General features: G+C 53.6%; 10 protein-coding genes across 10 annotated transcripts; 6 read left to right on the top strand and 4 right to left on the bottom strand.

The window, feature by feature from the left end:
• Positions 1-1350: 1350 nt before the first annotated feature.
• Positions 1351-2855, bottom strand: GOT2 (Aspartate aminotransferase, mitochondrial; the record flags this gene model as incomplete). Its single annotated transcript, XM_049347243.1, has 4 exons — positions 1351-1452; positions 1508-2511; positions 2567-2627; positions 2745-2855. The coding sequence occupies 4 exons, from the start codon at positions 2853-2855 to the stop codon at positions 1351-1353; spliced, it is 1278 nt and encodes a 425-aa protein (XP_049195511.1).
• Positions 2856-3162: 307 nt separating this feature from the next.
• Positions 3163-5421, top strand: J4E93_009349 (uncharacterized protein; the record flags this gene model as incomplete). The annotated part of the gene is made up of 1 exon (XM_049347242.1): positions 3163-5421. The coding sequence occupies one exon, from the start codon at positions 3163-3165 to the stop codon at positions 5419-5421; it is 2259 nt and encodes a 752-aa protein (XP_049195510.1).
• A 276-nt stretch (positions 5422-5697) lies between these two features.
• On the bottom strand, positions 5698-6854 carry J4E93_009348 (uncharacterized protein; the record flags this gene model as incomplete). The annotated part of the gene is made up of 3 exons (XM_049347241.1): positions 5698-5902; positions 5996-6437; positions 6509-6854. 3 exons carry the CDS (start codon positions 6852-6854, stop codon positions 5698-5700), a joined length of 993 nt encoding a protein of 330 aa, XP_049195509.1.
• Positions 6855-8012: 1158 nt separating this feature from the next.
• Positions 8013-9329, top strand: J4E93_009347 (uncharacterized protein; the record flags this gene model as incomplete). The annotated part of the gene is made up of 3 exons (XM_049347240.1): positions 8013-8158; positions 8204-8393; positions 8442-9329. The coding sequence occupies 3 exons, from the start codon at positions 8013-8015 to the stop codon at positions 9327-9329; spliced, it is 1224 nt and encodes a 407-aa protein (XP_049195508.1).
• A 575-nt stretch (positions 9330-9904) lies between these two features.
• On the top strand, positions 9905-11407 carry J4E93_009346 (uncharacterized protein; the record flags this gene model as incomplete). Its single annotated transcript, XM_049347239.1, has 1 exon — positions 9905-11407. One exon carries the CDS (start codon positions 9905-9907, stop codon positions 11405-11407), a length of 1503 nt encoding a protein of 500 aa, XP_049195507.1.
• Positions 11408-12971: 1564 nt separating this feature from the next.
• On the top strand, positions 12972-15060 carry J4E93_009345 (uncharacterized protein; the record flags this gene model as incomplete). Its single annotated transcript, XM_049347238.1, has 4 exons — positions 12972-13437; positions 13494-13658; positions 13714-13814; positions 13867-15060. The coding sequence occupies 4 exons, from the start codon at positions 12972-12974 to the stop codon at positions 15058-15060; spliced, it is 1926 nt and encodes a 641-aa protein (XP_049195506.1).
• An 856-nt stretch (positions 15061-15916) lies between these two features.
• Positions 15917-17685, bottom strand: J4E93_009344 (uncharacterized protein; the record flags this gene model as incomplete). Its single annotated transcript, XM_049347237.1, has 4 exons — positions 15917-16607; positions 16668-17248; positions 17308-17439; positions 17506-17685. The coding sequence occupies 4 exons, from the start codon at positions 17683-17685 to the stop codon at positions 15917-15919; spliced, it is 1584 nt and encodes a 527-aa protein (XP_049195505.1).
• Positions 17686-18992: 1307 nt separating this feature from the next.
• Positions 18993-20043, top strand: J4E93_009343 (uncharacterized protein; the record flags this gene model as incomplete). Its single annotated transcript, XM_049347236.1, has 2 exons — positions 18993-19173; positions 19268-20043. 2 exons carry the CDS (start codon positions 18993-18995, stop codon positions 20041-20043), a joined length of 957 nt encoding a protein of 318 aa, XP_049195504.1.
• A 901-nt stretch (positions 20044-20944) lies between these two features.
• Positions 20945-21600, bottom strand: J4E93_009342 (uncharacterized protein; the record flags this gene model as incomplete). The annotated part of the gene is made up of 2 exons (XM_049347235.1): positions 20945-21252; positions 21309-21600. The coding sequence occupies 2 exons, from the start codon at positions 21598-21600 to the stop codon at positions 20945-20947; spliced, it is 600 nt and encodes a 199-aa protein (XP_049195503.1).
• Positions 21601-21856: 256 nt separating this feature from the next.
• J4E93_009341 (uncharacterized protein) lies at positions 21857-23329 on the top strand (the record flags this gene model as incomplete). The annotated part of the gene is made up of 1 exon (XM_049347234.1): positions 21857-23329. One exon carries the CDS (start codon positions 21857-21859, stop codon positions 23327-23329), a length of 1473 nt encoding a protein of 490 aa, XP_049195502.1.
• Positions 23330-26088: the final 2759 nt, after the last annotated feature.

The following is a 26088-nucleotide window of genomic DNA, read 5'->3' as shown; positions in this document are numbered from 1 at the left end:
TATCTTGTGCGGCTGATGGGGCTAGTTGCGACCCTCGCTCGCACCGCTTTGTCCCGTCGGCAGAGCAGACCATGGAGTGCGCAAAGACTGGAAAATGAGTGCGGTTGACAGGATGCCAAGAAGGCCTGGAAGCGTTCGAAAGACTGCCATTTCCCGCTGTTGGAAGGGGGCAGGGCGGGGTGCCAGCGTACGAATATAAAGAAAGACGAGGGTTGGTTTTCGTCGTGAGAGCAACGACGTCACTTTGCCAGCCATCGTCATCGTGCATGCTCACCCGGACCCTGAAAACTCATTTGCTGGGTTGGGCTAGCAGCATGTACCGCACGCAAAAACCTCGACAGGTCGCCGTTGGATTCTACGCTTTGCGCGCTCTCAACGGCCGTGTAGAGGTCCTATTAAGATAATTCCGACCTTTGCCAGCACATGCATCTTTGGAACGAATAAACGCCATAGGTCCGGACACCAACTCCACAGACAGGCATGCACCTTGGACCCTGACCTCTGTTCTCGCAGAAACCTGCAATGCACCTGAATCATGCTCGTTCGTCCGGCCTCCTCCGAGCTGCAAAGCCTCGATACTTTCCTGCTGCTCGAGCAGGGGCTACGGATGACGGAAGCAATAGTGCAGAGAGGCGTCTGGGATCAGCGTTCGTGATGCAGACGTGCAGGACAAGGAACCTGCGGATCGCAGCTGCAGGGTCACTGAGTGGAGTGGTTAGCGTGACGGTTTCATCGGTAAGGTCACTTGCTGAACGATGCGGTGTGCGGTACCGGCGCAACTTGTCGAACCGTAAAGCACACAAAACTTGGCTTCGTTGTTTTCGGAGACCTTGGCGCGACACAAACCGAAGGAGCTCCACCTGTAGGGCCTGAACACTCTTTTGGTATTCCGCATATGCAGGTCAGTGAAACCGGACAGGTAGGCGTGCTTTTGGCAGTCGCGATCACGATGTCCCAGCGCACGGGAACTAGCGTCATTGCACAGTACTGTGCGAGTCACCAGCGATACTATGCTAGGTAATGATCTGTATGTTATACCGATGAACTCGCAAACGACAGGACCAACCACTCGTGGGGTGTGGGGATAAAGTGGGTGAAGTCTGAGTGGGAACAAAACTTCGGTGAAGGATTGGAGGATCGACCAAATTAAACGAATCAGGTACTTCGATCCGAGAACACAAAAGACGGCATGAGAGGACGTTGTAAGATCGTGAGCCGTTTCATTTCTCGTATGCTTTTTCATTGTATAATCTAGCCGCCGATGCTGTCTGCACGGTACAATGCTGGCGCCATGTTATGTCACGAGGTTCGCTGAATCACGGAAGGAAGTAGAGCACTGTCATGACGATCCTAACCCTTGACCTTGTAGATGGCCTCGGCCAGGCGGCCGACGTTCTCGCTGGTGATACCCGCGACCGAGATACGGCCGTCCTTGGTAGCATAGACTGAGTGCTGTCATGGCGGTTAGCGCTGCTGATGTCAAGATAGTTGCAAAACATAAACTTACCTCCTTCGCTAGCTTGTCCATCTGCTCGGCTGTCAGACCAGTGTAAGCGAACATGCCAATCTGGGAGGTGATGTGACTCCAGTCGTGCTTGCTGCCGAGCTTCTCGAGGTTCTCCTTGAGGAGAGCACGCATGGTGATGATGCGGTCAGCCATGCCCTTGACCTCACCGAGCCATTGCTTGTTGAGGGAGGCGTCGTTCAGAATCTCAGAGGCAATGCGGGCACCGTGAACTGGGGGGTTCGAGTACAATGGGCGGACAAGGATCTTGATCTGAGAGTCAACGCGCTTCTTCTCGTCGGCAGACTCGCAGACGATGGAGAAAGCACCAACACGCTCGCCGTAGAGACCCATGTTCTTGGCGAAAGACTGAGCCAGGCAGGGGCGGAGACCCTCTTTGATGAAGTGGCGGAGAGCGAAGGCGTCCTTGGTGGTGTCACCACTGGCAAAGCCCTGGTAGGCCATGTCGAAGAAGGGGTAGTGGTCGCCAGCCTTGACAGCCTCAGCGATCTTAACCCACTGCTCCTCGGTAGGGTCTACACCAGTAGGGTTGTGGGCACAGGCATGGAGCAGGACGATGCTGTTCTTGGGCATGGCCTTGATGTCGGCCACCATGCCGTCAAAGTCGAGGCCAATGGTGTCCTTGTTGTAGTAGCGGTACTTCTCGACCTTGAGGCCGGAGTCCTTGAAGACAGCGTTGTGGTTGGCCCATGACGGCGTGGGAATGTAGATGGTCTTCGCGCCGGGGTAGTGACGCTCGAGGAAGGCACCACCAATGCGGAGGGCACCGGTACCGGAGATGGTCTGGGTGACGGCGATGCAGTCGTCGTTGAGGGGAGTAGAGTCGGCACCGTATGCGAGCCTGAGGGCAGCCTTGGTGAAGTTGGGGACACCGGTGATGCCGGCGTATTCCTTGTCGAGCGATGACTTGACAATTTTCTCCTCTGCTTCCCTTACGGATGGCAGGACGTAGGGCTTGCCCTTGTCGTCACGGTAGGCACCAACACCTGTCGATAGCTGTCAGCCGCGCCTTCCATGTCGGATTGAAGAGCTTATACTGACCCAAGTTGATCTTCTTGGGGTTGCTGTCGGCCTTGAAGGCTTCGGTGATACCTAGAATGGCCTGGAGCGGGGCGGTGAGCTACGGTGTGGCCTATCTTATCAGGAGCTGTACTTACATCCTGGGAGTCAGTTAGCTCTGGTGAAACACGACTGGGGCCCAATTGCTTTTGCCACTTACTGGAGGACCCTGCGGTACCTGCGACCAAGCGGAGACAGCTCGGACGCTGGTTCTGAGGGACAGCTGCTTAGTCGCCGCCTGGCGCAGCGCCGTTCTTGATGACGCGAGCATGGTTGAGTTGTGTGCGGAGTGGAAGTGGAGTTGAGGGGCAGCGTAGAGGGAGAGAAGAGTGTGATAGAGCTTCCCTAGACTATTGTAGTGGGTGGTCTGAGCAAAATACCCCAGAAAAGCAATAAACTCCCCGTCGCCCGTTTCGCGGGAGAGCTTCGATGACTCGGGGCAGCCACGATCGCCTCCGATTCGCTTAGCCGAGGCACCCCTGCTAACTCCGGCGCCCTTCACTAATTTTCATGGCAAACTGGCGCGTCGCGTGGGTGAATTAACCTGGGTTGACATTCAGTAAGCCTTCCCGTACACTATGCGACCCGCTCTAAGGCAAGCCAGGACGCTGCTGAACCATGAGGCCTCGGTGCCTCTCTTCCTCTGTCCCGCACTGGTCAGAGCGCCCATAGCCTCTCATCGCCGCCGAACGCCGCAGAAAGAACCTCTGAAGAAGTATTCGACGTTTGTAGCGCCTCAGGATCAAGTCAATGCCACCGCTCCTCCTCCCGATACCAGCGACGCTCCTCCCAATAAACCCTCACCAGACACATCCTCAACCCAGAGGTCACTGCCTCGGGCATGTCCAGGATGTGGTGCGCCATCCCAAATCTACAACAAGAGGGAAGCCGGGTACTACGATGTAGACCGCAACTCGATACGGGAATATCTTGACGGTGTCAAGAAGCTGAAAGAGGCGACTGACGAGGACGACATATATGCCAAGGCGCTCAAGAATGTGAATCCTGAGCTGCTCGGAGAATTGGGGCTTCGGGACGACAGCGTCGAAACACAGCCAGATAACGAAACGCCGTCCACGCCCGTATGCGACCGATGCCACAACCTCCTGCACCACCGCAAAGGATCGCCTATACATCATCCGACCGTCGAATCCATACAGCAGACCATCGCAGAGTCGCCCCACCGCCGTAACCACATCTACCATGTCGTCGATGCCGCCGACTTCCCGCTGTCCATAGTCCCAAACCTCCAGTCGTCCCTGCGGATACCCAAACTTCGGACGCAGAACCGACGCGCAAAACACAAGGGATGGGTCGCCAATGATCGCATTGCAGAGGTCAGCTTCATCATCACGAGGGCTGACCTGCTTGCGCCGAAGAAAGAGCAGGTGGATGTTCTGATGCCATACGTCCGAGACGTGCTTCGAGATGCGCTCGGGAGACAGAACGCGAACGCGCGACTTGGCAACGTGCGGCTTGTGAGCGCAAAGCGGGGATGGTGGACCAAACAAGTCAAGGAAGACATCTGGGAGCGCGGCGGTGCAGGCTGGATGGTGGGAAAGGTCAACGTAGGGAAGTCGAACCTCTTCGAGGCTGTCTTTCCAAAAGGTCGAGGAGCAGATTACCAAGATGTGCGCAAGATACGGAGCGCAGCCGAGCGTGAGGCTATGCTCAGGAGCGCAAAGTCGCTGGAAGAGCTCACCCGGGTACAAGCACTGCTCGCCGAGGAGGACGCCGAGACGGAACGACTGAAGCAAAAGCCTAAACAACATCTCCATAAGCCTCCCGCAGAACTCGAGGAAGAAGCCGAAGAGGAGGACTTCGACGATCCCGATGCGCTCCTGCCACCACCTCAACCGTACACACCATACCCCGTCCTCCCAATCGCCTCTTCACTCCCCGGAACGACCGCTTCTCCAATCCGCATCCCCTTTGGCAACAACAGAGGCGAACTCATCGATCTGCCCGGCCTGGCACGCACAACACCCGGTCTAGAAACCTTTGTCCAACCCGCCGCCCACGACGACCTCGTAATGAAGAACCGCATAAACTCCGAACGCTACACCCTCAAGCCCGGGCAATCCCTCATCCTCGGCGGCGGACTAATCCGCATCACACCCGCAACCCCCGACCTAGTCTTCCTCGTCCACCCCTTCGTCCCCATCCACCCGCACGTAACACGCACCGAAAAAGCCATAGACTACCAAGCGCAAACCTCTGACCGCCAACTCCAAGTCCCCCCTATCCTCGCCCCCCACGTAGGCCCCAAGATGGACTCCGCCGGTAAATTCCAGCTCAAATGGGACGCGACCAAGAAACTCGCCGGCCCAGTCACCTCCCCCGTGGCAGGCAAGATGAAGCCCGAAAACCTGCCCTTCCGCGTCTGGAGCACGGATATCCTGATCGAGGGCGTAGGCTGGATAGAAGTCAGTGCGCAAACCCGAAGGCCTCAAGGCTGGAAGCCATCTGGCCTTGAGAAGAAAGACCCCAATCAAGCGAAATTCGACCGCATCACGCGCCTCAAGGAGGAGGAAGAGCGTAAAAGCAGAAAGTTCGCTGCACTTGCCCGCGCGGAAGAGGAAGGACGGGATGCAGAGGAGGTTCTCGAAGAAGAGTTCTACGAAGACGATATGAGGGATAAGATGGCGGAGTGGGAGGAGGATTACCCGGAGGTGGAAGTGTTTAGCCCGCTGGGCAAGTTTGTCGGACAGAGACGACCGATGTGTGCGAGTACGGTTAGTGGGCCGAAGTATGTGGCGAGTAGGGATAGGAAGGTTAGGCCGAGGAGGAGTATGGTTAGTGTTAAGAAGCAGCGGAAGCCGAAGGGTGGAGAGTAGGGGTTTGGAAGGAGGGGTATGTGTAGATTAGCTGTGTATATTAGGGATAGGAAGCATGATCACGAAGCTAAACGTTTATGTTAATAGTATTCGTCTACACCGTATATGAACTCCGTAATGCGTCGATTCAGTCACGTTGACTTTCTCGTCTCCAGGACAATTGCGTCTTCTATACGCCTATTACGCCGATATCTTTCTTTCACATATATCCAATACACACCTACTCGGGCCTTCTAGACAAAGCTTCCTACGTTGCGCATTTGGTATTCCCCTTTTCTAGTTCTTGCCCTGCTCAAGTATAGCCCAGAATTGTTCCTGTTCCTTCGCGCAATCCCGCCCGTCTTTATCGCAGCCGGGGAAGTTGGCAACGAGATCGCCTTCTGTGAACTGTCCATCTTTGGGGCTTGCGGGGCCGGTTGCGTAGGCGTTGAGGAGGTTCTGGGGGACCATGGCTAGCTTGGCGAGGATGGTGCCGTGCCATCTGAAGATTCAAAAATTAGCAAACAGTGCCTTGTGTCAGGAGCCCTTCCAGACTTTGCAAGATGCTCAGGAGAAAGGAGAAAGGGAAACTCACTGAACAATATGCTCCAACGCATGACTCTCCGCCTTCTGGAAGTTATAACTCCTGTATATAGGATCGAACCAAGCATCCAGGAAGAACTTGGCCCACTCCCCGTTCCTTACCACGAAACTGCTCGGCGCCAATCCGTCCTTGTCCTGTGTGACGACGAAATCTATTCTGTCGCCCTTGAGGTTGCTGAAGGTTTTGATGACGCTGTCGGGGGGTACGACGGGTGCGTTGGTGATCATGTGGGTTTCGAGCTTGGCGGGCGTGAGCAGGTGGGTGTGGATGGGCAGCGCCGTGTTCATGATGAGCGCCGTGGCGTCGAGGTACCAGAAGAATGTCGAGGTTGGGTAGAGCGTCATGGCGTGGCGGGTGCCAGGGACGCGCGACCATGTTGAGGGAGAGTTGCCGATGGGGTATTGGTCTGCGGTGGGGAAGAAGGTGAGGTAGCCTGGGACGGGGGGTTAGTATGGCTCTTTACTCTGATATCGCAACGGGCGGGAGCAGAGAGTTCAGACGTACCATGTTTCTTGGCGTATTCTTCCCTGTTGCTCTTGATCTTTTGTATCCAGGCCGGATCGGCCTTGGGATCTATTGTTGTAATCACCACTACGGGTGGTCCGCTCCCTATCGACGGCTTGGGTATATTCGCGGCTGTCCAACCCCCAACTTTAGAGGCTGTTCTCCTGCTAGTTCCTCCACTACCACTCAGCATCCAGATCAGGACAAAGAAGCCCAATACACCGCCGACTATCAACCGTCCTGCCCGGCTGCGAAGGAGATTCTTGAGCGCAGGCGGAATCGCAATGCCTCCACTCTGGTTCCGGGCGGCATAGGGCGGTGGTCGCGACGTTTTCCTCGGGGGCATGGCGAAATGCATGATGTGTCGTAAGCGTCCGTGGTCTCGGGAAGATCACTCGCAATTGCGGTTTGGTTCGGGATTGGTGAAAGCGGAGCGAGCGATGGGCCACTTGGAGATCGTGAAGTTGGGAATTGGGCGTGGAAATTCGTTACGAGAACATTGCGGGTTATGCGAAAGAGATGGACGGCCGCTGTACAGAAGACGGGCACGGCTGGGGCTGGGGGATGCTGTGCGGTCGCGGAAAGGGTCGAATTAATCTAGACACGCGACGACATGGGATGCGATGCGATGGGCCTTGGCAGGAGGGACCTTGCCTTAGCGGCCGCAGGGCAGGGGCAGCGGGCTGAGGAGAGGGGAGTCACGTTGCCTGAGTACCGGCGTGTCTTTTGGCACTCGATGTGGATTTGCATATAAGTTGTTGGTGCTTCTCGTCTCCAGTGGCTCACTGCTCAACGCCGCGCTTGCACGTGGTGCAACTCTTCCACGTTGCGTTATCTCCTTTTCGAGCGGGCTATCGTCAACTTCAATGATAGCACACCATGGGCTTCGCCAAGCCCGCTATCATCCCAGAATAGAGGCTATACGGACTTAGCAAATACCTTTGCTGAGCACAATCAGTCAGATACGGGACCCAAACGCTGCCGATATTTGGCCTTCAGCGAAGACGTTCGTATTCGCCGACTTTCACCTTCAAGGAGCGCATAGTGGATGCGCTACGCTGAAGAAACATCGCATGAGTTTTCCAATATTAAATTACGGTAGTTCCGGTTCCTGATGGTGAGATGCAAGATACCGCGAAGAATACAACGTCTTCAAAGATCGCTCGCCAAGACTCGCGAGGTTCTACGTCAAGATCTTCAACATGGGAAACTCCAGCAAAAAGCCAGATTCACAGCTAAAGCGGAAGCTCGGTACAATCGCCAAGCGCTTCCCTTATCCACATGCGATGTGACGACTGCTTGCTAATACAACACGCTCATAGCTTTGCAGCTACTTCTGCGTTACCCGCTATGACGTCGCCTGTCTGTCACAGTAAAGGGACGGATCCCTTAAGAAAACTGCGATGGATCGCCATCTTACCAGCATCAATTCACTTCCAACTCACGAGTAATTTCTCAAATCACATTCCGTCCTAACCCATCTAATAATTCGCAAACCGCAATCATGGTCGAAAAGGTTATGCAACTGAGATGCGAGTGCAACCAGTACCCATGGGGAAAGCAGGGCTCAAAGTCGCTGGCGGCGACTTTGTGCGAGAAGACCCCCGGCACAGAATTCAAGATTGACGAGAACACAAGTTACGCTGAGATGTAAGTTTCCAAATTATATGGTCGAATGCCGTCTAACATCTCCAGGTGGATGGGCACATATCCTGAACTGCCTTCATATGTCTTAGAGACTGGCGAGGACCTTCAAAAGGTGCTCGACAGACATCCAGACGAGCTTGTCGGAAAGAACACTGCCGAGAAGTTCAACCACACCAAGCTGCCATATCTGCCCAAGGTTCTGTCGATAGCGAAGGCCCTACCTCTGCAACTGCACCCAGTATGTTCACTTCTATATCAATTTGCTCCACAACTAACACAGTATCAGAACAAAGACCTGGCTTCCAAGCTCCACCAGAAGAACCCAGATCAGTTCACCGACCCCAACCACAAGCCAGAGATCGCGTTGGCCCTTGGCGACTTCGAGGCCTTTTGCGGCTTCAAGCAACTGAAAGACATCGAGCGTTTGATGCAGCTACCGCCACTCCAAGCCTTCCTTCCAGAGGTTAAGAAGCCTGAGTTCGACGACCAAACTCTGAAGCACGTTGTCAAAGAGATGCTGTTGGCCTCTGAGGATGCCGTACGCAAGACCAACGACGCACTCATGAAGATTCCAAAGGAGCAGTTTGGCGAATCCAGCTACATCCCAGACATGATCCCTCGCCTAGCCGAGCAGTACGACAAGGCCGACAATGGAACCCTTGTTGCTCTCATCACCATGAACTACCTGCAGCTCAAGGCTGGCGACAGCATCTACATCCCCGCCGACGGTATCCACGCATATCTCTCCGGTGATATCATCGAGTGCATGGCCCGATCGAACAACGTCTTGAACACTGGTTTCTGCCCACGCGCCGACCGCGACAACATCGACATGTTCTGCTCCTGCTTGACGTTCACACCACATGACGCCAAGGAGGCAATCCTACCAGCAAAGCCTTTCAACGGAAGCAAGAACGGCAAGACGCAGCTGTACGCGCCACCTCTGAGCGAATTCAGCATGCTAGCCACGACTATGGGCGATGGCGATTCCGAGACGATCCGGTCGCTCGGTGGACCAAGTGTCATGATCATGACCGAAGGCGAGGGAACCATGAAGGGCAACGGCAAGGAATACAAGCTAAGCGCCGGCTACATCTTTTTTGTCGCTCCAGGTGTAGAGCTAGAGTTCAAGGCCACGAAGCCGCTCAAGGCGTTTACCGCATTTGTAGAGTAGATCGACACATGTACGTACCTAGGTACCTGACAATGAGGCTCAACCCCGCGGAGGTGGCTAGCGGCCGATTGGGCGGACTAGAGCTTCCCCGCACCTTTCACGTGCGCGTGCCATCAGCACTACGCATGTACTTTGGCTGTGTAGTTGTATAGCCAGAAAGCTTATAAGTTGAAAGCGGAACATACTCGGATCCGCACGCGCGTGTACTGGTGATCTCCACATGTATCCTTGTTTCCCCGCACTTGATGGCAGGTACCCCTCTGTAGCTGGGGATAGCTATAAAACCCCGCAATGGAGCTCATGCTTGCTCGTTGGATCATATCCGTTCCTCTTTGGCTGCTTCTTGATCAATTGAGTCGACCTTTGACGTTGTTGAGCTTGCGAATCGCGTTCAGCGGCCTGAAGTTTGCCAGCATCATCGCCAGGTTGAATCACAGCACTCGTTCAGCTACTGAAACCAGGTAAGCAGCTAAAGCAAAAGCAATGATATTTGAAGCTATAATAACTTGATATCGCGAGGTCCGTTCAACCCAACTAACACCAAACCAAGCCCTCCCAACCCCCCAAACCCAACCATGGCAACCACCGCCCCAATCCCAGCCGAAAAGCGCGACTCAATGGAAGCCACCGCCAACACGCTCGCCACCAAAATAAAAGCGGCTTCCCTCACCGAAACTCCACGAAAGCGGCCTCTCGGTCTAACCGACCTGCCCCCATCCGTCCGCAACAACATCTACAAGCACTGCCTTGACACCGAACTCGTAAACCACGGCGCACCTAACGTGTCCTACACGCACACCATCTCCAAAGACGAAGGCATCCTGACCTTCTCCGCGTCACGCAACCCGTTCCCCGTGAACACAGCTTTGTTCCTTGTTAACAAGGAGATAAGCAAAGATGCGTTGTCGTATTTCTACGAGAAGAATCTGTGGGTCAGATTCGATGTTTACACAAGCGATGCCCGGCACGCGAAGACGTTGCTCGAAGACTCTGGGCTGCTTTTCTCGACAGCGAAGAGTGAGGTAGTGGAGAAGAGTACGCGCCACGCCCTCGAAATCGTCCTCGTGGAGAAGAACAGCGCGCAGAAACGCGCTTCTGTCATGTTCCCAGCTCAATACCTCCCCCGGCTTATCAACTTCCTTGACCAAGCAAGCCGGGCAACAAAGACGTGGGCTCAGGGACGCAGTCTCTTCCTTAATGTGGTAAACACGTACGGTTTCCCCGTTTCTAAATTGCAGGGAGATCTGCTCGAGCTATTCCGTCTGCTGAGTGGTTTCGGCAAGGTGGAAGTTGATGGCCAGAATCTTCTTCCACGGTACGCGGAGGGGCTGCAGAACAATATGATGGGCGAGAAGTTTACAGCAGAGGCGTATATGGCTAGTGTACATGAACTGGCTGATCTAGCGGACGAAGCAAGGGAGAAGGAAGAGTACGCGCTTGCGAATGAGTATGCTCAAGCCACTATCATTGCGCTGACATATGGATACCTGACGCATGCCGAAACGCTTCATTCCCAAGAGGAAGAGTTCAACAAGTCCATGCAGCGGTTACGTTGGAAGACAGAACTGGGCCTTGGCATCAGTCTATCCATCCCGTTGAGAAGCCTCACATCAACAAAACATTGGTTGCGAACTTCAAACCCAACAGACGAGATCAGAAAAGCAGCGAAAGATCTCCTGCAAGCCGAGAAATCAGTTTCTCAAGCCCTCAGTCTGGCATGCGACGCTCCCTCCCCCACCTCAAACCCTTGGTTCCATTCCATCCCCGTTGAGCTGATTCCACCGAACAAACCCTCTTTCTTCACCGACCGCGAGAGGGCGCAGACGTGGTATGTGTTGGGTACTGTACACATGGCGCTGGGCGAGTATATTTTTGCTTGTGGCGATATGGAAAGGGCGCTGGAGCTATGGGGTAAGGATAGTGGAATTGATGAGGAGGGCGGGTTGAGGTCGAAGATGGAAGAGACGTTTGAGAAGGCGAGGAAGGGGATTGATGGGGATGCGGAGAGTATGTGGGTTGGTGATGTAAGGCCTGGGACCGGGTTGAAGATGGCGGCGAAGTTGGCTAGGGGGTTGTAAGGTGTGGGATTCTTGGAGTTGGGGTCTCTGTATCGGTGGATAGCGTGTTTCGTGGTACAATCTCCAGGAGTTTGCACTACGAGACATGCTATCCACTGATACAGAGACCTCAAGCACTCATGTGTATGTTTTGAGATCGTTGCATGCATTCAGTGCTTGAACGCCATGAAAAGCAACAGATACACGACAACGAATGCTTGTGTTGTTGTTTGAACCCATAGCCATCCCCAGGCACAAATTTGCATCAAGCTCGTGCTAGCTTTCTCCCAGCGAGCACGCTGGTGGCGCTAGACCTTTGTCGTGCTCATCACGAGTAAGGGGATAGACTGAGATACTCAGGTAGCCACAGTCCTCGCCTGTGTGCGGAGCTTCCGCTTGTTCTGCGCTGGCGCGCTTGGTGCGTGGAGTGTTTTCAAGCCTTGTATACACAAGACTTGGTGGAACTTCCAACGCATCTATGCAGCCATTGTACAGCTTTTTACCATTCAAACAGACCTCGGGAGCATGAGGCTACGAGGATGCGATGTTGACGTGGGTTTTGTTTGACATCGATATGAGCCTTGCGTCTATCTTCGTCTTGTGGCTTGCTACTGCCGTCCCAAGGTCGTGGTACCGAGTGCTTTCCCCGTCATTGTCTGTGGGCGCATGCGGCGGTGACCGGCGCGAGACGAGACCACCATGGCAAACATCAGTTAGACTTAACAACGCACACTCTTTTCCGGTGTTTCCATCGATGGCCTGGATGTCGCTTTGCCAGTTAGTGTGCATTTGTCGTGGGGAAGCCTGGACCCAGCGAGGCTTGGAAACGCTGTTGGCTCGGACCTTTTCTTTCAGCTCAGGCACGAGCCGCCCTGAGGCGCCAGCAAGCCGGCAATAAAGGTAGCGATCCTCGCTTACCCCAATGTGTACACTTTCGCCAGGGGAAAGAACTTAGTTTCACCTCCCTTGTGCTGCATCGGGTTGAACAACGAAGAGACGGTACCCAAGTGAGGAAGGCTTCGGCAGGACTCTCACAGCACACGTGGTGAAATGCCGCCGCTAACAATGCTCACGCCCGAGTCCCCAGACAATCCTCCCGAGATCTCGAATTCATCGAGCGACATCTCGTCTCCAACGAGACTGCTGGACTCCGCATTCAATCTAGTCATCGCAAGCCCAAGTACTCGTCTTACCAGATTGGGAACATCTTTTCAGCCCTGCCCGTCGAGGCCATGTCCAGCTATCGTTGGTCTACGCTTGGCATCCTCGCCTATGTACACACTCTTACCCTCACGCGAGTTTAGTCCCTTGTCCAATCTGCACATTCGAACGGGCTGAAAGAATCTGGGGACGAGGCTCGTCGAACTCAGCTCACCATGATACTTCGGGACCAACGCCACAGATCTATCGCATCGGCAGCTCCGCTGGAGTGTGTGGTGAACCTCCAACATGAATAGCTATAAGAGTTGTCTGTGTCCAGGTACAGAAAAATCCATCAGCAGCCATCGCCGACATCCTCTCCTCAGCCTTCTATCATCCCTCCTAGTTCAGCATGCGTTCATTTCATGCTTTCGCGGCTTTGGCCATGACAGGCTGCGCAGCAGCCCTGCCTCAATCAATCCCTCTCGGTGAAGTCGCTGAGATACCCGCCGCGCCAATCACTGAGACTCCGCTTGGTGAGGGTGCTGGTACCAAGGTCGTGCCCTACTCTCCAGATGCTGTGGTTGCCGACACCTTTGCCTCAGTCCTCGCGGATCCTGCCTCTGCCGACAAATCACTGAAGCGGAGAGGTTGGGACTGCTCAGAACAGCCTCTTGGAAAAGGACCAGTCCCAAGCCCCGACTCTCCGGAAGCTTTCCTTGCTATGGAGGAGATCTCGAAGGCTGCCACTGATGCCTCAACACCGACTGGCTATGTCAACAAGTTCAAGAACTTGAAGGGCAGCAACAACGCCGTGGCATATCTTGGATACAAGACCTTGGATACCTACGACACTCAAGCTTGTGCCGACTCTTGCACTGAGAAGGAAGGATGCTCAGCGTTCAACATCTGTAAGTGTTACTCCTCGAAGCGTTACCCGACTCCCTCTTACTAAGATTGTCTACAGTTTACGAGAGGGACCCTTCTGTAGTTCCTGCCGATTCATGCTCTAACCCCGCTAGCACTACAGTCATCAAGTGTGTACTGTGGGGTAGCCCTGTGACCGCCGAAACAGCTGTCAACAGCGGACAGTGGCGCGCAGACTTTCACGTAGTCATTGCTGGATCAAACGGTACGTCCATCGGAGTTCAATATGGATGAGGAGCAATTTTTCTAACAACTCTCAGGCTATGACAGTGAACGCGTAGTCTCTGTCGACGGCTACAGCGGCGAGTCTCTTGGAAACGTCGCGATCAACGCTCCAAATGACTGCAACGGTGACGATACTGTAAGCACTTCATAACCACCTCGTTCACATACAGCCGCTGACTCTTATCCAGTACATGGGCTACAAGCTCTTCAACGACGGTCAACCCTTCGAACCCGCCCGTTGCGCCGCCGCATGCGAAGCTGAGACAAAATGGAACGTCGAGCACCTCAACAGCCGCATGCTGTGCAAGTTCTTCAACACCTACGTCCTGATGAAGAACGGCGAGCCCCAAGGCCAATACTGCTCGATGTACACCCAGAAATGGGCGAAGAGCGTTGCTGTCAACGATGGCCAGTACCGTGGAGACGACCACTACACGATTGCTTCCAGCTACTCCTACTCCAACACCGCTGATCCTGGAAAGCCTAAGCTGCCTTGCGATGTCGCTGCCGCAAAGTCTGCTATTGTTGCTTCGTCTCTGCAGCCTTTCTGCTCTACTTTTCTTGGATACACGACACAGGTTTCGGCTGTGATCGCCACTGTAACTGCCACTGTCCCCGCTACCACTGTTGTCATCACCAATGCGCCCGTAACCACAACCACCACGACAGTTACTCAATCTCCCCGGAAGCGCGACGTTGCCGTTCAGGATACGCCTGCTGCTCTTGCCGACTTTGCTCCCAGTGCTGTGTCCGCAGCCTGTAGCCTTCAAGCTACGCCCGTCACAGAAGCTACTACAATGTCTACTACGACCACTGCGACCGTTAGCTCCGGCACTGTAATAGTCACTACCACATTGCCTGTTCAAACTACCATCGTCACTTCGGTAGTCGCACCAGCAGCGCCGACGTGCACTGCCGGCGCCAACCTCATCAAAAACGGTGGCTTCGAAGATGCTATGTCATCCTGGCAAACGGAGTTGTGGGATAACAGGAATGCGCCGCCAGCTTGGTCTAGAGTCAACGGTGGCTCCAGCGGCGGCTCCTCTTTCCAGGTCCAAGTCACAAAAGTAGACCCCCTCTCATCCACCGGCATGGTCCTGAGCCAGACAATCACCGGTCTGATTACAGGTGTTACATATACCTTCTCCTACAAGTACCTCGTCACAGACTCGCCATCTAGCGTTATACAGTGCCAGTTTACCGGGCCGAACATGATATCGCGGGCTCTGACGAATGACGGGCGTGTCAACTCTTGGCTCTCCGGACCCAACGGTGGCGGACAGACATTTGTAGCGACGCATACAGTGGGGACGTTGCTTTGCTATTTCGTTGCCGATAATCCTCAGACTTTCCGCATTGATGAGATATTTATCGGGTGCTAGAGAGACAGGACAGCTTTGGTACAATCCTTACTCAACTTCAAAATGTAGATCTTTTGAACAACTTCTTCAAGGCTCTTCTCTACTGGGTCACTGTGATAAATGTTTATAGTTCATATATGTGACACCAGCGCTGAAAGAGCTCACTGTGCTAATACCGATACATACACGACTACTGCAGCTTGAACAAGATGGCCTTGAGAAGCGATTTTCCGCTCTGGAAGCTAGCTAGCTATCATTAAGCATGTCAGCCCTTGAGCCGTATCAACTCAGAAAGCTTCATAATTGCTGGGCAGCGAGCAGGCGTTGAAGGTCTTCTATAAGCAGACTATCTGGCGAGGCGCGCAGGGGCACACGATCGACAAGCTGCAACGACGTCTTCTCTTGAGATTCTAGATCTGATAATGGTAACGATGTTCATGATGGGGTAATTGGATACATACATTGCACATTACTGGCACTGGCAGAGACGGAGCAATGCTAGTCGGTGGTCTGAGAAACAAAGGGTGGAATTCAATATGGATCTATGTATGGAGATGTAAAATGTATATTGGTCAAACTTTTGCGCAGTATCTGCAGTACCATTCTTGATACAAAAAACCGGACGGTGGGGAACATGTAAGATGATAACGAATACAAAGAAGTGAGCGAATATTATAAGGTGATATGAAACGTTCGACCAAACTGTTATCCTGTTTGAGCCAGGTGAGGATCAAGGGTAGCGGCCGTGATGTTATGTGGCCGTTTCGTCGTCAATGTATGTCTATGTTCGAATGCCGCGCCTCTGATGTTGAAAAAGTGTGTGTCCTACAAGACGCTGTTGCTAGCGAGCGCGTAACGCGCAACGCGTATCATGTGATTACGCATATGCCGATTCAGTCCTCGCTTGTTCATGTGTCCATGGCTGAGGTCGCTCCACCATCATACCTGGATATGGTCGGGGAGATTGCTCGGGCGTAGGCAGCATCGGCCCAGTAGGGATCGGTGGGCGAGGAGGTGACTTGGCAAAGAACTGCTCGAGCGTCTCGCCTCTCTCCAGAGCCTGGACCTGGCCTTGTCGGAACTCTTCCAGTACGGCTGACTCAACAGGTTTCGGATCGAAGTACGTGTATGTTCTCGTGCCTTTGAGTCCCGGAAGACCAGGCGCCTTGTACTCCGCAACGCCGTCCTCATATGTCTCATATGTTGAGACAAGACGCTTGCCACCACCTCCGGGAAGGTCGATGACGAAGGACGGCATCATGAAGCCGGACAGAGTCCCTCGGAGTTCCTTATCGAGGTCGATGATTTTGCTGAGGGGTGTTCGGAGATCTTCGATGCCTTGGACCATATCGCATTGATAGACGTAGTACGGCTGTATGTTGATGTTTGAGAGCTTCTTGATGAGGTCTGAAAGCGGTCCGAAATCATCATTGACGCCCTTCAGCAGAACTGACTGGTTGCGCACAATGACCCCATGCTTGAAAAGCTTGTTCGCAGCCAGCTCCGTTATCCATGTGATCTCGTTGGCATGGTTGATGTGGGTATGTAGGCAAACTTGCTTGCCCATGCTAGAAGTTGCGAGGTCATGTCAGTCTTATCACATATTAATGGATAGACATATAACTTACTCTCGGCCTTTGTTAGACACCTCTATCAAGCTGTCGACCCATGGATCGCTATCATCAACTATGCGACCAGGAGCTACAGCCAGCCCCTTCGAAGCGAATCGGACCCGTTTGATGTGCGGAATGTTGAGTAGTCTCTCGCCAATCTCTTTGATGTGATCGGGCTGCAAAAAGTAGGCGTCACCGCCGGAAACAACAATGTCCTCGAGCGACTCATCGTTGGCGATGTGGTTGAAGATGACTTCCCATCGCTTGCGGCTGGGCTTTTGCGGTTTCTTCGATACTGTATCGGTGTTCCCCCCGACTGCGTAGGATCGCGTACAGAAGCGACAGTATACAGGGCAGATCGATGTGGCCAGGAACAAAGCTCTTCCAGGATATCGGTGGACTAATCCAGGAACGGGACTGTCTGCTTCTTCGTGCAAGGAGTCCAGCTCCATGTTCTTGTGATCAGGGATGATGCCGCTTCGGAGCGGGAGGAATTGTCGTCGGATAGGGTCATCCACGGCGTTTTGCCAATCAACTAGCGAGAGTACGTGTGGTGTTAGGCGGATGGCCATGGGTGCCAGCTTGATAGCAGCGATCTGTATCCATGTCAGCATGTATATGCGTATAGGGTAGTGCGAGCTAGTGAGTTACGCACAGCATCCTCGATGAAATCGTTCTTGGTACGAATCTTCCTGAGTTGATCATGCTGCGAGCGCAGTAATTTGTCGGGCAAAGCTGTGTTGAGGAACTGATAGAGCTTGTGCTTATCGGAGATGGTATTGCGAAGCTAAGGAAGTAAGTCTTGTATCGAATCGTGTATCATGGGGATTCAAAGAGATTTGTATGTACGTACCTGCCATCTGTAAGATATAAATTCCTCTGCGGAGACGTCCTTCCATGGTTGGATGTGATCCCAGTAGGGCTTCTGAGCGACCAAGGTCGATTGAGTTCTGTGATGCGATGATAGACGTGCTACGTGAGTGAAGGCCGACCGGAAAGGTTGTCTCCGAGCCATGGTACTTGGAACAAACATGTTTGGATACATGTCGGTAGGTGAATGTCACAAGAGTGAAGGACGTGGGAAGAAGGGTTGGGACGAAACCAAAGCTAGAAATAAATTTTCAAGTGTAGGGAACGTGTTTTTTGAGCGCGTCACACCCGTTTCACAACCCGGAAGGAGCTGTCGCTCGCCTCGTCGTCTAGGTAGGAGCGATGTAGATATCGTGCTACAACAGCAGCAACGGCAGCCGCTACCGCTAAAGTGGGTCTTAGGCAATCTCAAAGAATTGGGCAGGCACGCTCGAACTACCGCCAAGTTCACCTTTTTCTTATCGAATGCAGGAGATCTCTAGGATGTGTTTGGACATGGAGTTTGCTGAGGGTCATCCTTCATGACCTATTCGGGAGCAGCGCTACAGCGATTTAACGAATTCGGTGACATGTGGATGAGGAGCAGTGACTGGCCTAGGCATGGTGTGTATAGGGGTTATAGTGACGGAAACGCCCAGTGGAGAAAACATAGCACGGCGCCAGCACCAGAAAGATGGTGAAATGACACTGGCAGGGCATCCGTATCACAATACTGCTTGATACAGGCGTCCCATGCGATGGCCATCAAGGGTCCCAGGATCAATCTGATAAGTTTGAGTAATAGCTGGTAGACAGGCGAGGATGCGTATCGAAAAGGGGCTTACGAAGCACAGTAGTCCAGCCTGTACTGGCTGGAATTGAGAACCGGCATGCAAGAAAACCGCAGGTCTACAAGGATCGCTTCCATATCTCCTCCCATGGGCCCGATCCCCGGGTCAAGCCAGAGGCCCGGAGGCTGCAGGCGGCATGCATGTTGGTGGTACAGCAGGCGAATACTGCATTAGCTTTCCTCGTATGTTGAGTGGGCATAGAACTTGCATCCGCGGATTCCTTTGGGCTGCCATGTTCGTAAGAGAGTCGTAAGCTCAAGCGACTCCACCAGAAGCAGGAGTGCTGGCCAGCCTAATCGGTCAAAGATGGCCGGCAAATAGACATCACACGGCCCGTACCGCGCGTGTGACGGGCTATAGTGACCCAAGCTGTCGGGATGACAAACTTCGCAATAGTGTTGCGATCGAGTGAGAGGTTAGCAAAGGTCGCGAGAGGCAGGGAGGCGCTCGGCATGTCGCCTCTCATGTGAAGAGGTGCAGATGGTGCCAGTGCTAGCGGGGAGATTCCGACGTTCCGTCGCGCCTTCCGCTAGTTTCGTGCCAAGCCATGACCTCAGCCCCTCCAAACAATAGTGAGAGATGCGATCACGATTGATAACTACCGCGACAGCTCGACTCTCTACATCACCCCACCGCTGCCATGGCTGATTCTCCCGCTTCCGCGACTAGCGCGCTGCCCGGCGAGTCGCCCGCCCAGACCAAGGCCAGACTGCGCAGAGAACGTCTTGCCGCCAAAAGCGGCGCCTCACGTCTCCAGCAGATTACTGCTCTCCAGGGCGGCCCACCAAAGCCGCTCAGCGAGCTCGAGAAAGACGTGCCAGGTAACGGCTCCTCCCTTTCGAATACATTAGCCTCCACAAAGTCCCCCTAGCTCCGTCCTACAACAGCGTGAATGCACGGCTAATGGCATTCTAGTCAAACCCGCCTCCACCCCGTCCCAGTTTACACCCGCTGGGTCTGGCACGGCTACTCCAGATCCAGATGAGGTGGATATTTCGCAACACCACTACGCGCCGGCATCGCAGCCTCGTCTCCCCTCGCCATTCGCTTTCGAGGGTGCCCAATCTGGCCCATTCGGCCCCGGCCCAGGCTCGGATGCGTCGCAGGATCCCATGATGGCCATGCTCCAGCAGATGATGGGCGCTGGCGCTGGTGGTATGCCTGGCATGCCCGGTGCCCCAGGTCAAGGGGGCGCACCACCAGGCGGCATGCCACCCGATCTCGCCAGTATGTTCTCGGCCATGCAGGGTGGTGCCGGTGCCTCTGAGCCTCTGCCAGAGCAATCCTCGGCGTGGACCTGGCGCTTAGTACACTCTGTCTTCTCGTTTGGCCTCGCCGTCTACATCGTCCTGCAAACACCGTTTACTGGATCCAAGATGTCGCGCGACAATGTGCTGGAGGATGACTGGGTCGGCCAATCGACTCCAGCGCAAAACTTTGCGCACTTCTTTTATCTATTCGCGACTTTCGAGGTGGTCTTGCAGTCCTCGCGCTATTTCATCGAGCAAGGCCAATTACAGGGAAGCGGCATTCTCAGCACGGTCGCTGGCATCCTACCAGCACCGTATTCGGGTTATGTGAGGACTGTGGGCAGGTACAGCGTCATCTACAAAACAGTTGTGAGCGACGCTATGGTGATAGTATTCGTCTTAGGCGCCACGAGCTGGTGGAGAGGTGCTGCTGCTGCATGAAGCGCTGCAATTTCTGGCATAAGTAGGATAATGGTATGACAGGCATCCTTGTACCCGCTTCCCTTTTGATGCGGAGCTCCACTCAGTACAACTAGGTGTGCCGTAACTCTCAGACAGCTAGCCAATATCTCGGCTCGATACCACAATCTGGGACAGACAAATGTCGCACCCATCTCAGTGTCCACGTGCGGGCAGGCTTTACGCGCACTATATCTCTGTACTTGCTCATCTCGGGCGACATCGCAACAGCTCATCGACCACCGTCACTATTGCTTCCGCCTAGTGTATGCACGTCATACCTTGTTACACGCTCCACGAACCACTAATGCATAAAACTCCTCCCCATACATGGTAAACAGGTACACTGCGCAAGCTCCATGCACATCATTCCTCTACGCTGCACGGAAGCTATGGTTATTTGATATCACGAGACCCGTAGATCTTTCCCAGGCGCGCGGAATTCCATCAATCATGCGCACATGGCAGCTAGCATTTGTTGGGCAGTCAGGGCCCGTCCCGCGGCTGCCAGCAGGAGTCCCTGGACAACACGCGTCGCTCAACAGCAAGACGCACTCGACATTTTCGTTTGTTCTCGCCTCCGGTGAATAGCGCACCCGTACACGCGTTACAGTTAAACCGCCATAGCCGTCCTGCGTACGTTTCACCGCCATGTTCGGCGAAAATTTCCGAATCTTGCAAATTGCGTTCGTGCATCATGCAATTTCGTCTCGAATTCCCATCAACGCACGCTCCTGACCGGATGCGAGCTTCACGACCGTTGCTCCAGAGCTCTCGGCCATGCAGACGAGTCATGTTCGAGATGTGGCGTCACCTTGCCCTTTCAGTTGATTCCGCTGCGTTGGTCGACAGGGTCGCACGCAGCTCCATACGCAAGGCTCCTTTACAGCAACTTGAGGTGCCCAGTGACCTGATCTATGACGCCCTTGGGTGCAGGACCGATACCCAGTACTGTCGCACTTCCACTCGCGATTTGTGTCCGTCCCGCATCGTGGATAATGTGTGCCGCCAATCCTAGGCTCAGTGCCTGCGCCTGCAACAACTCTAACTCTTCTTCGCTCTTGACTTGTAATGCCACCTTGGCTTGTCCCATTCGCTCCCAGCGCTTAAGCAACGTCGATTCCGGTGCGTGTCGGAGGAAGTGCTTGTAGCAGGCTAATGTCGCGTGTCCGCATTGTGCGCCAATCTTGCCTGTTGTATGGTTAGACATTTTGTAGGTAATATAGATGTGTCAAGAACTGCAATGCCTTTTGTCATGCCGAGATCTGTTCGTACTACCAACACCATCTTGCACTCCTCGTTGTGGCCTGGGAACTCTGCAGGCGCACTGTCGTCGTCTTCATCGCTCGACTCGTCTTCTGAATCTTCTGAGTCTTCTGCCTTTTCTTTCTTCTCGGATTTCTTTGGTTGAGAGATTGGGCTGCCTCCGAGGAAACCAAGTGACTTTGCTTGTCCGATCATGTAGCCTGTTACACCAGCGAGTATGGCGCATGCGGCTGCGATGTTTGCAGTAGAGGGTTGCTGGGGAGTATCTGCCATGTGCGCGGTTGGACGTGGGATACAATGTATGAAGGACAGTAATTTTACAACAAAAGAATTTCGGGAATTAGTGTTTTATGAGAAAGAATTCAGGCGATTGGGAGAGTCATGAAGTTCCATGGCACTCCCGCCCGCAATTGTAGAGCTAGACGTCAGGCTGAGGGTCCGTGCTGACAACATCTCGAATTTGCGGACTACCGAGCACATCGCCCACTCCATCACGACAGCACCACTGCTGTCTCCGCTCTCCCACACAATGCACGCTCGAGGTCAATTAATCTCTGGGCGCACCGCAGCCCAGGGATTGGCCCTTCGCCCGGCCCAGTCAACCTGCCGAACGTACGCGACGACGGCGCCCACTCCCGCAGTGAAGAACCCACTACAGCGACGACGCGGCGGTGATCTCGGCTCCCATCTTCCCATCAACATCATCCCGAAAGATGCATACATTCCTCCGTACCCCTATGGCGCCCATCAATTGTTCAAGCAGGCGAACAAGGGTCTCTACGGCGACCAGATGATACGCTTCGGCAACAATGTCTCCAAAGACACCGAAACGAAGACGCGGCGCAACTGGAAGCCCAATGTGCTCTCCAAAAGTCTATACTCGATCGCACTGAAGAAGAAGATAAAGCTGCGCATCACCGCCAAGGTTCTCAAGACGATGGATCGTGAGGGTGGACTGGACGAATACCTGCTCAAGGACAATGTGGCACGCATCAAAGAGCTTGGACCCATGGGATGGGCACTGCGATGGACACTGATGCAGAAGCCGGAAGTCATCGATCGGTTACGGGCAGAAGCTGCGGCTCTTGGCATAGACCAGGCCACAATCGACAAGCAATGGCCTACACCCCAGATGATGGCCGAGCAAAAAGCTGCTCACGGTACGCTCGCCCAAGACATGCCCGCTGGCGCAAACGAGAACCTAGAGTTCATGGAGACGGAGGACCAACAGATGTGGTCCGGAGACGAAGTCAACGACATTATCGACCCAAAGAAAAAAGGCCCAAAAGCGTACAAAGCGCGAGTCGATGCCGGCGTCGAGTACACCAAAGCAGTCAAGGCTGCAGAGCGTTACGTATCCCGCGACGCCGTAGACAGCATAGAAGAGGGCCTCAAACTAGCCTTCATCCGAGCCAAAGAGCGCGAAGCCGAGAGACTCAGAAAGAAACAGATAGTGAACGAAGCAGGCATCACACAGCAAGACCTAGATGAAACCAGATCGAAGTTCAACCTCCCTGACATCAGCGATAACGCCGCCAGGAGAATCACTTTCAACCAGCGAAGACGCAAGGAAATCGATGAAGCCGGCGGCATCGAAGCCTGGAACAAGATCAAGAGCGCTGCACACGACGCCAAGGTAGCAGAAGCAGGTGGCATCGAAGCCTACAATGCCAACAAGAAAGCTTACAACGCTTCTCTCATCGCAGAAGCGGAAACCGCTTCTACTAACGAGGACATGGATCCCGAACGAAGGGCATACCTCGAAACCGCGCTGCTGAAGGCGGATCTCGCTATCAAGCATAGGCTTGCTGGTGGTGAGGAGGACTACGTCAACTCGATTTTGGAGCTGCACAGCAATGGAGGTCTCCGCGCGACTGGTGGTGCTGGTGGTCTGAGTGAGATTTATCAGGCTGCGGAACGGGAGAGGAGCCAGGGAGGTGATGCTTGGGGCGCTCTTGTTAATGAGAGTAGGAAGCCTGATGAGGGTCGGCCACGCTCATGATCACGATGATGATCGGGTTGGATGGGTAGGATGTTGATATGTACAGATACTGTTTGTATACAATGGACTTTTCCAAACAGCATCTACCTGGCGCATCTTCACTGGTCTTCTCGTTCATGTCTTACGCTTCGTTGTACTCGGTGTGAGTATTTCTGACTGAGCGCTCCCACTTCTATCGTCAGTACGCTGTCCTGTACTTGTTTCAGCATCTTGCCTTGCCAAGTACTTACATTTCTAGCGGTCAACCTGCACTCGATCTCGATGCACCAATCACTAAAGGGTACATCAAGGTTTGTTGTGATCGGCAGTCCGATTGCTTTGGCAAGGCTGAAGTTGTCGAGGTGATTCCTTCCGGTGAGTTATTGGTGCGCTTACAGATTGCAGGCATGCAGATGCGAGGCTGTGCAGCGGGCTTATCTTTTTATTCCGGTTTCAACTCGAGCTTGCATGGCAATTGTAACATTTTCCATCCCGCTGACGCTCGATTGCAACGCGTCGCTTCCTGTTCCTGACCTTGGTCACGCTTTCGGGGCGGTAAGCGTAACATCCCTGCACATCGCTCGTTGTGAACTGACGGGTCACTAGCGGAGATCATCTCCAACTTCACAATGGTTTTTAGTGATCTCGGAGAGCGATATGACATCTCTGGGGACACGAACGCATCCATACTTGTCAACCCAAACGCCGATGAATTGGACACGCCCTATGATCCCCTGGATGCCCGACCACCTGTCATCTCTTTAGTACCCTATGGAAACGCGGCTTCCGGTATTGGATCCTCGCATGGCTTCCCAGACGATGATATGAGGGACTTGCTCATCGAGCAGGCCACCATGTATCGTGAGAAAGAAATCGAGGCAGCGCATTCGCCTTCTCCATCCCTATCTACCAGCGATGACGATCCTGTTCACACCCCGCGCTTCGTGGTATTCAGATTACCTTGTTTTGGGCCCGAGCCATGCGACAAGCAGAAAGAATGTTCATTCAGCCCGTCTGTTCAATACATCTCAACTTCGGATCCACATACTCTGGCATCTGGGGTTCCATGGAGAATCTCGTTACCAGAGGGTGTATTATCATGTCCGTCATGTCTCATCTGCTGCACAGTCCTTGGCGCATGTTTGACGCCGATTGACCTACTTTATCAGCTACTTGAACAAGGCTGGTGTTCGACAACATTGGAGCCTTCCTTTCGCCCGCCGTTCCCGTTGTCACGAGTGCAGGTTGAAGACGTTCGAATAGCATATGAGCGTGCTACCACATCTGACCTCGTTACCCAACCAGTGACGAGATGCGAGTCACCACAGGACGATCAGCGCAGCGGTTTGATTCCACTTTTGGTGCAAAATACAGCGGCGGCTATAGCGCTGAGGGCAAAGCCGGGATCGGTCGCGAGCTTTGCTCATGAGAGCATTGAAATTGGTCGATCACCGAAACCCAAACTCAGCTCTGTAGCAAGCCTAGCGACGAGCGGTAGTTTAGCGTCGTTTGCTACCGCAAAATCGACTCAGGATGAGCCTGCTTCTATGTCACTAAACGGATATAATCCAGTCAACCCGTTGAAAACTGTTCGCGAGAACGACGAACCCGCTCCTGGACTCTCCGCACCGCTTATGAAGCTACACTTCGACTATTACGCAAGTCTCCATCAGCAAAAGATAATTCAGCCTTTCGACGAAGAGCTCAACTGGTCGGGAAAGGGTCAGCATGTCACATTCACAGACAACGATACTATTCCACTTTCCTCGATATCGCATCTGGGAGCATCTATGTCAGCAACCGTTGACAAGGTCATCTGTCGTCGAATAGCACTTGCACGAAAGACGATGAGATGCAGCCGGGGATTGAAAATGGTGGATGCTCTTCGCGAGGTCTATCATTTACAGAACCTCCGGCACTTCCACATCATCCAGCTAGTGGGCACATACCTCCAGGGTCGCGACTTCTCGATTTTGATGTACCCAGCCGCAGACATGCATCTTGGCCGATTCATGGAAGATACACTGGATACGGACATGCAGGGCTCATATCATCATCGTCGTCGCTTCCTTTTTGAAACACTGGGCTGTCTTACCTCTGCTGTGGCCTTCATTCACCAGCATACGACGAAACACATGGACATCAAACCTCAGAACATTCTCATCAGGAATACACGCCCCAAACTCTCTCGTCCTGATTGGCGTGTCTGGCGTGTCTACATTGCCGACTTTGGACTCTCACGATCCTTTGCTGCTCAGGATCACAGCCAGACTGACGGCCCTACATCGCGAACCCCTAAATACTGTGCACCTGAAGTTTATAACTCGGAAGAAAGAGGTCGATCTGCAGACATATTTTCGCTTGGCTGTGTCTTCATGGAGATTAGCTGCGTCATCGCCGGAATACATCCCCAGGACTTTGCTATTGTACGACGTGGTCCTGGCATTGACGAATCGTTCCACGCAAATATAGACAGGATAGTCGTATGGGCTCATGACGTTTTGTACGCCAGATTATCTTCTTGGCTGTATGATTCCCGAGATGATCATCTGTATATCAAGGCGCTTGTTGAATCGCTGATAAACATGGTGAGACGAGACCCTAAGGAAAGGCCTACAGCGACACAGGTCTACAACAAGCTTGTCAGCTTTCCTCCACACCTAAGTCCGGTCAAATCTTGCTGCTCTCTATCCCCAGAGCCGTTTGAGTATTATGAGCACCACGATTCGTTTGATGGGAAGGTGGCCTCGTCTGAAAGTTAGATATCCGACCTTTCATGA

The sequence above is a fragment of the Alternaria ventricosa genome (genome assembly GCF_023758065.1).
Source record: "Alternaria ventricosa strain BMP 2768 chromosome Unknown scaffold_21, whole genome shotgun sequence".
In the NCBI taxonomy this organism is placed as follows: Eukaryota; Fungi; Ascomycota; class Dothideomycetes; order Pleosporales; family Pleosporaceae; genus Alternaria; species Alternaria ventricosa.
This window is presented reverse-complemented; position numbering and strand designations above follow the sequence as displayed.